We start from the raw sequence: 11,402 nt of genomic DNA on the forward strand, positions 1-11,402 counted from the left end.
TTATCCTTTTTAGCCATTTATCCATTTACGGCAGTTAGCCGGGCGGCGGGCAACGTGTTTGTTTCGGCAGTGCAATTAATTCACTGACCACCAGAGGGTAGCCTATACATGTCTATGCATGACAGTGAGTGAACAGGCGCTTATTAATCCGCCGGTTTAAACATGTAATGACGCTCTTTACAAACAATGTTTTTTATTTTTTTTCTTTTGCATTTTTTCGCGTACCCCCTGTGTCACGTGGCGTACCCCTGGGGGTACGCGTACCACAGTTTGGGAACCACTGGGGTTGCATACATTTTGCGTCAATTGTGTTCATTGTGAAATCTGTAAAATCTGTTTAAATTGTGGAAAGTGATGTACATTGTGAAAAAATATTACAAATAGTGGAAATTAAAAAAAGATTTAAAAGATATATCCTCAATAATTTCATCAAGCCACCAAATGTAAATATTGAAAAATAATTATAACTGAATTTTCTTACAAAAAATACCTTGAATCCTAAATAATTTCACCAAGCCACCAAAAGCAAATTGTGAGAAAAAAAAAAAAGAAATCGTGAAAATTTCAAAAACTGTTGTTTGCTACAGTGACGCATGTAGCCAACAGCGCCCCCAACAGGGAGGCTGTTGCCACTGACACTGCCGCGTTGAACTGCTGGTGGTGGACGTGGTGGATGATGTGCATCGCCCCGGAGTAGGCCTCCTCGCAGGCTGGCTGGATCTGGATCTCGGGGAGTTCGAAGCCGAACGTCCCGTTGTCACGGAGTTCGAAGGTGAAGGAGTAGGGAATGCCGGCAAGGCGAGCCCAGTCCCGGGAAGAGCCGGAGTTAGGGTCTGTAGAGAGAGAGGGGGGGAGAGAGGGAGAGGGGGGAGGGGTAGAGAGGGGTTGGTAGAGATGGAGGGAGGGAGAGGGAGGTAGTGAGAGAGAAGGGGGAAGGTATAGAGAGGGGAGGGTGATAGGGAGAGAGATATGGAGGGGAGGGGGGGTAGAGAGAGGGAGGTAGGGAGGGATGAGGGAAACAGAGGGGGGGAGGAGGGGAGGGAGAGAGGGGGGAGTAGAAGGGGGAGGTAGAGAGAGGGTGGGAGGGAGGGGGGGAGAGGGAGGCAGGGGGGTAGAGAGAGGGAGGGAGAGGAAGGAGGGGAGGTAGAGAGGGAGGGAGGGAGGGTGAAGGGGGAGGGGTCGGGAGAGGAGGGAGGGAGGGAGGGGGGGTAGAGAGGGAGAAAGAGAGGAAGGGAGGAGGGGTAGAGATAGAGAGGGTGAGGGAGGTAGAGAGAGGGGGGGAGGGGTAGATATAGGGAGGGAGGATAAAGGGGGAGGTATGTTAATACCTAGATTAATGGTGCAATGTTTATTGAGCTCTTCGTTAGCGGTAAGTAGCACCAGCTGGGAGCACAGGTGAGTCTCAGGAAGTGAGACTGAGTGGAGAGTCTCTGCAGGTGTGACCCTAAAGGCCTTTTTATGGTCCCACGTTCCTGCAACGCAATGACCAATCAGAGCCCTTGCTGCTGCGTCGCCTCGACGGGAGGTTACGATTTTTGGGAGGCGCACGTCAGGCCCTTGGGGTGGACGCAAGGAGGGCCCGTGATGACACATCGTGCACACTGCATGCGTCCGTCGGCGGAAGACCGAGGGCGTGTCTGACGTATAGGGGTCTGGTCTTTGTAGACACAGACTGCAGCCAATCAAATAGCTTCCCGCTACAAAGCCGATGTGTGGATATAAATACAAAAAATGACACAAACAACAGGAGACTAAAAACAATCCTATCATTCCTAATTTCTTTAAAAAAATACAACGGCCGGATTTATCCTGCTTCTTCCTGCTTGTTATTTGCAAAATGCATCTAGTAGACGCATGGAGTGTATTTGCATAACCACGATCTGATGGCCGACGGATCCGGCGCTGCCTGAAATGTTGAACATTTGTCCGTCCATTTGGCCACGGAGCCAAATGGACGGACGGACCCACAATGCATTTCGCGGACACCCCACGCAAAGTCAATGAGATCCGTCGACCGACGGAGGTAGTGTGAACAAGCCCTAACGCCTTGTTCATACTACATGCGTCTGTCGGCGGATGGCCGAGGGCGTGTCTGACGTGTAGGGGACTAGTCTTTGTAGACGCATACTGCAGCCAATCAAATCGCTTCCCGCTACAAAGCCGATGTGTGGATATAAATACAAAAGATGACACAAACAGGTGACTAAAAACAATTCTATCATTCCATATTTCTTTAAAAAAAATATAACGGCTGGATTTTCCTGCTTTTTCTTGCTTGTTATTGCAAAATGGGTCCAGGAAACGCGTGTGTATTTGCATAACCGCGATCTGATAGGCCGACGGATCCGCCGCTGCCTGAAGAGTTGAAAATTTCTCAACTTTTTGACGCAGGCCTCGGAGCCGAATGGACGGACGGACCCTCAATGCATTTCGCGAACGCCCCATGCAAAGTCAATGAGATCTGTCAACGGACGGTAGAAGTGTGAACAAGCCCTTACGCCGTCTACCCACTGCACCGTCCGTCAACGGACGACGGAAAGCGTGGCTGACGGATGGGGGAGTAGTCTTTGCAGAGGCATACGTCAGCCAAGCCCGAGCATATGCGATCTGATTGGATGATGGATCTGTCGCTGCCTGAAAAGTTAAACATTTTTCAACTTTCTTGACGGAGCCGACGGATCCAACGCAACGGATGGATCCACAATGAATTGCGTCTCCGCCCCGTTCAAAGTCAATGGGACCCGTCCGTTGACGGATGCAGTGGGCAAGAGGGGTTATGGTTCCATGTCGACGCAATGCAAGGGGGTTTACGGAACCCTTATGTCCTTGCAGACCCTACTTGCGTCCACCACAAGGGCCTGACGTGCGCCTCCCAAAATTGAAAACCTTGCTGATTGGTCTGCTCACTAAAGCCCGATGCAGAACCACAACAGGTTCAGTGTCTGGACGATCTGGGGAAATAATCAAATTGCAATTATTTCAAGCAATATTGCGTTTGAGCATGCGATTTTCTTTTAAAGTTCCTTAAGTTTTGCATTATTCACTAAACAAGCAATAAATCATTCTTTAGTATGACCAACACAACATTGGAAGCAGTCAGCATATAATCTGCTCTTTCCCTTTTACGCCGTCTACCCACTGAACCGCCCGTCAACAGACGACGGAAGGCGTGGCTGACGGATGGGGGAGTAGTCTTTGCAGAGGCATACGTCAGCCATGCCCGAGCATACGCGATCTGATTGGATGACGGATCCGTCGCTGCCTGAAAAGTTGAAAATTTTTTCAACTTTCTTGACGGAGCCGACGGATACAACAGAACGGATGGATCCACAATGCATTGCGGCTCCGCCCCATTCATAGTCAATGGGATCCGTACGTTGACAGATGCAGGGGGCAAGAGGGGTTAGGCCAGGCCGTTGTGTTGAGATGAATTGATTTTATAACATCTTTATTTAACTATTGAATTGTAAAAGAAAAATAAATACGAATCTTAAGTCAGTAACAGTAGCAAATTACAAAAGAATATAAAGAAAGGTGTCGGTTTGAATTCGATGAATCGTTCAACCCTAGCGGTGTATCACAGAGAGAGCTCATCGCCTACGGTGGCTGTGGACCTGTGGTGAGTTCATCGCACCTCACTCCCCTAGTGTGTGTGTGTGTGTGTGTGTGTGTGTGTGTGTGTGTGTGTGTGTGTGTGTGTGTGTGTGTGTGCGCGTGTCGGATACTAGGTGTGTCTGTGTGTAAGTGTGTGTGTGTGTGTCGGAAACAGTGTGTGTGTGTTTATGTGTGTCTGTGTGTGTGTTTGTTTGTGCGTCAGTGCGTTCGTGTCAGAGTCTGTATGTGTGTGTGTGTACGTGTGCGCCCCCCCACACTTACACAGTATGTCGGGCGAGGTCCCGACCCTGTAGCTCCTCCCATGGGCCTTCTTCATCTCCTCCGCCGCCCCCAGACCCACCTTCATCTAGAGAGAGAGAGAGAGAGACAATACTTATTTCACTAATCCTCCGCAATGTAAATACTGTGCATTTAGAATGTATCTTTAACTTATCTGTTTATACAAGATACTGTAATTTTTGTAACTTTTATAATATCACACATTTTACTTTTTGAAGTACTTATAGTACTTAAAGTTTAACTTTGACATGCATAGATATTTTGTATTCAAAAGGTTCATACTTATTATTATTATAATATATACCTTACCTTTTTATTTTATAACGCTGTTTATTTTAGTGTTCACCTGCTTTGGCAATGCAAATGTGTATTTCTCATGCCAATAAAGCTTTTTTGAATTGAAATTGAAATTGAGAGAGAGAGAGAGAGAGAGAGAGAGAGAGAGAGAGAGAGAGAGAGAGAGAGAGAGAGAGAGAGAGAGAGAGAGAGAGAGAGAGAGAGAGAGGGGGGGGGGGGGAGGGGAGGGAAAGTCGAGAGGGAGGGCGGGGGGTTTCTTTATTTTTAACGGTTTTGTGTAACGTAGTTTGAATTGTAAGGACATGGTATTTATCCAACTGGTGATGCTAATGAAATCGATGGTCCTTTAGCTCCCTCTCCTGGTCGGTAAAGTCAACTGAAGATCTCCTCAAATGGTTAATTTGCGGAGATGAAAAGAAAGAAAAACAATCCTTTGGCGCCCTTTCGTGGTTGGTAAAGGGAACTCTTCTAAATGCTGGCGGACACGATTCAGCACTTTCTGTATTGTGCATTTGAGCCTTGATTGGTCGTTTTAGCAAGAAACTCAAAGCAAACAAAGTATTTATTGACCCTTATGAGTATATACTTCCTCATACTGATTAACAGTTCAGTAAATGATTGATCCCGATGCTGTAAATAACTTGAGAGAGCCCTTAAGTGATTCAGCTCTTTCTACAACCCCCTGTAGTAAAGAGATCTTCAGACTTTCACAGCCTTACAGTCACTAATAGCTGACAGATTACTTTTCTATGAAAAAATATCAAATTATATTTCGGAAATGGTAAACGGACTGCATTTATACAGCTCTTTTCTAACCAGAGTCACTCTAAGCGCTTTACATTACTGCCTAAAATTCACCCATTCATACACACATTCAGACACCGACGGCGGAGCCGACCACTCAGGGCGACAGCCAGCTCGTCAGGAAGCAGTCAGGGTGAGGCGTCTTGCTCAGGGACACCTCGGATCGAACTAGCAACCCTCCGGTTACCAGTCAACCGGCTCTACCTCCTGAGCCACATGCCTTAAAAATCACACCTTTTAGATTTGTGTGAAATTACAACCAAACCAAAAGGTCAATATCTTTACAAAATATACTTTTAATATAACCATCAGTATAGTGTCAGCGGTAAGGATTGATCGCTGTTACCAGTTCATCCTAGTTACCAGTTCATTGTAGTTACTAGGGCTGAATGATTTGGGCGAAATAATCGAATTGCGATTATTTCGACCAATATTGCGATTGCGATTTAAAATGTGATTTTTCTTTTTTAATGATCCATATATTCTGTATTATTCCCTAAACAGGCAATAAATCATTCTATAGTATGACCAACACAACACTGGAACCATTCAACATATAGGGTGAGGGTTAGCAGCCTTTGCGATTTGCAAAATCTCGTTCTATTACATTGCGATGTCGGATTGATTTCGATCAATCTTTCAGCCCTAGTAGTTACCAGTTCGTCGTAGTGACCAGTTCTTCATAGTAAACAGTCTGTCGCAGTCATAGTTACCAGTTGGGCGCGGTGAGGTTGGGGTTGCCGTAGTTACCAGTCGATCGTAGCCAGAGTTACCAGCTGGTCAAAGTTGGGCACGGTGAGGTTGGGGTTGCCGTAGTTACCAGCTCGTTGAAGTCAGTTACCTGTCGGTCGTAGTGATAGTTACCAGTCGGTCATAGTCATAGTTACAAGTTTATCGTAGTTTGGCCCGGTGAGGTTGGGGTTGCCATAGTTACCAGTCGGTCGTAGTCATAGTTACCAGTCGGTCGTAGTCATAGTTGGTCGTAGTTCGGCGCAGTGAGGTTGGGGTTTCCGTAGTTACCATTCGGTCGTAGTCAAAGTTACCAGCTCGTAGTAGTTTGGCGCGGTGAGGTTGGGGTTGCCATAGTTACCAGTTCATCGTAGTTGGGCGCGGTGAGGTTGGGGTTGCCGTAGGGCACCAGGATGAGCTGGCCGTACGAGTGGATGGTGAGGAAGAGGAGCACGTCGGCCTTCCTCTGCTCCAGGTAGCGCGTCACGCTCTCCGCCTCGGGCGACGACAGGGCCGCCGTGCCGCCGTACGTCTCTGAGCAACAGTCGGTCGACACACCGATCGCTGGACACAGGACGAAACACACGTCTGATCTTGGTGCTTTCCCCAGATGGTGATAAGCCGTTACAAGCCGTTTGAAAACCTGCCTGTTCCTGTGTTTTAGTGACCTCACAGGTGGGCGTGTCCACCTAGATGTATGCTGGATACATCAGTCTACCAGCCTACCAAGTGGACTGTAGCAAAGGTTGCCCGCCTAGGTGGACACGCCCACTTGTGATGACACTAAAGCACAGGAAAGGCACCTCTCTCTCTCTCTCTCTCTCTCTCTCTCTCTCTCTCTCTCTCTCACACCTTGGTCGAGATGAAGAGTTTGTCATCAATTACGGTTGCTGGTTACTCAAATTGCGTAAACTTTAGTAGTTAGTTTCAGGAAATAATTGCAGACCATACTCACGGTGCGGAAAACTGAATTCAGAAACCACCTCAAGGTTTTTCACTTACTGCCCCAGGTGGCGTTGAAGTTGCGGTTGAGGTCAGTGCCGTAGCAGCTGCAGCCGCCGGTTCCAGGAGAACGGTTCTTCCTCCACAGACGGGACTGCAGTGGGAGAACCAAACAGTACGTTATAAAGGCATGGATCTTTTTCCAAACAACTACACTAACTCCTGTCCCACACTCCAGTCCAGTGGTATTGCACCAGAAAGCTAGTCGTCAATGGCTATAGGGGGATTATTTGTTTATCAACACGGCGGATGCGGGCGCAGAATGGTGGCAAAAATAAAATTAGTTTGACCCGTTGCCATGGTTATCTCCGTGTGGTTAATTTGCAGTTGCGGTGTTAATTAGGATGTTGTCAGCTTACTGTTACATTAAACTGTAATCAGACAACATGTTTATATGCTATAGACCTTAGAGTATCTGTGGCACAATTTACCAGCTCTCGTTTTGAAGAATAATCACCGTGCATTTGTTTCAATGGGAATCGCGACGGTCTATACTTTCAACATAAAGTGTACATATTTATAATTTTAAATTTGTCCCAGCCTTTATACCACAGATACTCTAGGCCCTAGAGTATCTGTGGTATAAAGGCTGGGACGAATTTAAAAAAGGGCCTAGAGTATCTGTGGTATAAAGGCTGGGACAAATTTCGCAGTGATTATTCTTCAAAACGAGAGCTGGTTAATTGTGAAAAATTAATTAAACTGTATCAGACAACGCGGTTATATGCTATAGACCAGGGGTCTTCAATTAAAATTGAACAAGGTCCAGTTACTAAAAATTCCTTCCAAGAAAGGTCCGAACCTCTAACCTACCATGTCCTAATAGCCTACTTTTGTCAAATACAATCAACACAGCATATTTTCTTATAATTTCAGCTGTATTTATTTTCAATTTCCAAATAGCTTACTTTTAACCATGAAAAACAAGTAAGACAAAGTAACTTAACAAAGTTACTTTGTCTTACTTGAGTGCATGATCTTCGCTCTGTGAAGATCATTACTTTTGCTGTTTTTATGCTGTACTACGGACTATTTTGCCATTCAATTTGTATTTCAGTGAGTAATGTCTTTATTAACATAATCATGCTTTGTATAGTGAAATCATAAAGAAATTAATAAATAAATAAAATCATAAAAAAAAAATATTTTAAATTGATCATGGGTCCGGATAGGACCGTCACTTGGTCCGGACCCGGACCGCGGTCCACCGTTTGGAGATGCCTGCTATAGACCCTAGAGTATCTGTGGTATAAAGGCTGGGACGAATTTCGAATTATAACAATCCATAACGTTAGCTCTCTGGGTCATAGCTCAGCAGACTAGAATACCCCCGCTGCCAAGTCATAGCTAAGGTCCGTCTTATTTATGTGAAAAACGTTATATTTGGATTGTCAAATGCATGAAAATATAAATTAATGATCTTAATATATTTTCTTTGGCAAGTGACCATGGTATGAGCGGGATAATGCCGTTTGAGGTGTCAAAAATATGCTTGGTCGTTCGTAATTAAAGGGGACTACTTTTTGAGGGAGATTAACTCAAACAGAGTATACATTTAATAAGCATGTAATACGAATAAGAAAAAGCATAATTATTAAAGTATTTTAATTGTTTTATTATGTTGGCCAGCAAGAAGTAGAATAAATGGGATAATCAGACTTATTCAAATGTTTCTTGCAACCAACCGCACAACAAGCCATGTTTGCGTCTCTTTCTGCAAACGACAGGCGCGGAGAGCGCGGCACGTAGAGTGACGTAGACTGATAATCCCTTTATAGACGCCATCGTTTAAAAATGAAGAAGAAGAAATCAAACAACAATGGCAACAGCATGCGATAGCAGCGAAACAAAACAAACAAAAAAATCACGACCATGGCATTCAAAAGTCTGGCATTTTTCACATTGAACACGTCTAGAGAGGTGGTTATTTGCAGATTGTGCAAAATCCCTACGAGAACGACAGCAATGAATGAGCATTTGTAAATAAAACAGCCTGGATGGCATATAGCTCGCTCTCTCTCGCGCGCGTGAACGGGACGAGCCCCTAAGGCAAAGTCTAGAAGAACTAGAGTTATAATAACTATGAACTATCGTTCTTTTAACTTTCTCCCCTTTCCCACCGTGGAATGTTCCATTATCAAGCAATGAAACAGAATGTGTTTTAGTGATTTATACCCAGGTGTCACTTAATAAAATATGACACAAATTAGAGAACTTTTCTTCCTGCAAGGCTGTCTAAATTAAACATTAGATTAGTCGATTAAAACCCGCTAGATCATTCATTTGAAAAATAATAGTTTGGGACAGCCCTACTGTTAACCGTGAGACTCTGGTGTCTCGGCCGTACTGACCCCTTCGAGCCAGGAGTAGATGTATCCGTCCACGTTCAGGACAGGGGTGACGTAGAAGTCCATCTCCTTCATCATCACTGCCATCCTGCTACCGTGAACTCTGTACTCCTGCAGGATCTGTTCGAGGGTGGAAGGGAGAGGTCAGAGCAACGGGAGCTTACGCAAGCAGATTTTGAAAGAGACTGAGGACTTTATTGTTTTAATATATATATATATATATATATATATATATATATATATATATATATATATATATATATATATATATATATATATATATTAGTGCTGAGACTGAGGACTTTATTGTTTTAAATATATATATATATTAGTGCTGTCAGTTTAACGCGTTATTAACGGCGTTAACGCAAACCAATTTTAATGGAGTTAATTTTTTTTTATCACGCGATTAAAGCTCTTTTGGCTTGGCAAACGTTGTAGTTTTTCACCTTCTGTCTAGCAACAACTAGTCACGTTAGAAAAACTACAACACCATACCGGAGGAGTATTCCACGAACGGAGTTAACGCTGAACTCTAGGTTGATTGACCCTGTGCCAACTAAACCAGAGCTGTCGGTTCCACCGTACGGGTTATGCATTAGTTCAATCAACACGGGGTTTGGTTAACACAGGGTTGTGCGCGTCCACGCCAAATCATGGAAACCCTGATCGAAATGGCGAAACGGGCCGCTTATTTCAATGAAATTGAACTCCAGGTTCTCCTGGAGAGCTAGGACGAGGAGAAGGACATTATCACAAGAAAAGGGAACGCTAAAGCCTCTGCAACCCAGAGAACCAAAGCCTGGCAGCGGATCGCTGACCGCGTAAATGCGTTAGTTACATGTCAAAAGCATGATCCTTAATATTTGAGCCATGAATCTATTAATATCCCGGTTAAGCATTCTTAACGTTCCTACCACATAACCCTTTTCTTCTAAAAAATATGTAGGCCTACTCCGATGGCTCCCAAGCGGTCAGCGGATCAAGTAAAAGTGTAAAAACATACAAACCTTTCCCACCATCGTATTGGTATAGTTTGTCAGTCCAGCATTTAATTTATCATACCCTTTTTTTTTAAGCCAATCGTGAAAAGGCCAACAGTCGGCAGACTGGTCTGGCCCTCAAATTGTCTTGACCCCGGTGGAGGAGCTGGCAATAGACATAAATTCAGGGCGCCCTGGCATGGAGGGGGTAGGTACCTCCTCAGAGAGTCAGGGGCCATGTGAGGGTACCCCACTGGTTGAATGTAGGTTTTTCTTGTATTTTAGATTTTGTTTGTCTTCGAAGTAACACTTTCAAACCGTGTGCGTGTCACAGCGCAAATGTTCCAAATGTTTTTTTTTGGTAACTGGGTAGAAAACCTAAAAGTGACAATTCATCAACTTCACAGATCAAGATGGATTAGTGCTTGTAATGGAGCCGCCGGCTACGATCGAACATTCTCCAGTGGACGTAAGTCCGTTAGGACTATTTTATACTTTCTGTTGTAAGCGCCTCTCGGCATAGTAGCCAATATTGCTCTTTATATGATAGGAGGCCGATGGAAATCTTGGTCCGGACGTGGATGGGTCATCTGAAAGGACTGAGATGTGCTCAGCATCTCCAACATTATAGATAAAACTACCATTTGCAAAAAACGGAGCGTTACGCAAATTGTCTGGGGTGAACTGAGGCCAGGTCCTCGATTGGTGGTGTTGGCTATGTAAGGCTGGAGAAGGCTATTTAAATATATTAAAGATTTGCGCCAGAATCTATATCTCTCCAGCAAAAACTCATCCGGATATGCCAAGATGTCGAGCCGTGGTTTTATTAATCGCTCCCGGTGGATTGCAGTAATAATTTGCGCTCCGATATCAACAGGTCTCTCATTAAAAGGGCATGCCATTGTGAACACATTAAATCTGCAGTGAACGCGATTACCACTCCGCCACCGTGTGTGTGTGTGTGTGTATTTTCCATCTTTGCTGAGCAAGAGTTTTGTTCGAAAGTTCAGTGATGAAACAAAAAACGCCTGGGCTATTGAAGTTTTACGGTAGGCCTACCACTGTCATGCACCTACCCAATGTCAAGTGGACCGGTTTGAATTCACTGCGGGTCTCTTCTTACTGTCCTTCTCAACACTCTCTTATCTCACTAAAAGGCTAGCAGCACAAAATCAAGGGATATTTAATGTATAAAAAAATGTGTGATTAATCGCGAGTTAACTTTAATGTGATTAATCGCGATTAAATATTTTAATCGCTTGACAGCACTAATAATTATATATATATATATATATATATATATATTTATATATATATATATATACTCTAGTTTTATCTAAACTAT

General features: G+C 44.4%; 1 protein-coding gene across 1 annotated transcript in view; it reads right to left on the reverse strand.

Moving 5' to 3' along the window:
• Positions 1 to 564: 564 nt before the first annotated feature.
• Positions 565 to 11,402, reverse strand: part of cpo (carboxypeptidase O) — a gene marked incomplete at both ends in the record, with an annotated part of 13,245 nt that continues 2,407 nt past the window's right edge. Inside the window, 5 exons of the mRNA XM_079738190.1 lie at positions 565 to 833; positions 3,877 to 3,961; positions 6,086 to 6,288; positions 6,727 to 6,820; positions 9,078 to 9,194. Of these exons, the coding sequence (XP_079594316.1) occupies positions 565 to 833; positions 3,877 to 3,961; positions 6,086 to 6,288; positions 6,727 to 6,820; positions 9,078 to 9,194 (768 nt within the window). The remainder of the gene's footprint in view (positions 834 to 3,876; positions 3,962 to 6,085; positions 6,289 to 6,726; positions 6,821 to 9,077; positions 9,195 to 11,402) is intronic.

Source organism: Pollachius pollachius, assembly GCF_949987615.1.
Source record: "Pollachius pollachius genome assembly, chromosome: 6".
Classification (NCBI taxonomy): Eukaryota; Metazoa; Chordata; class Actinopteri; order Gadiformes; family Gadidae; genus Pollachius; species Pollachius pollachius.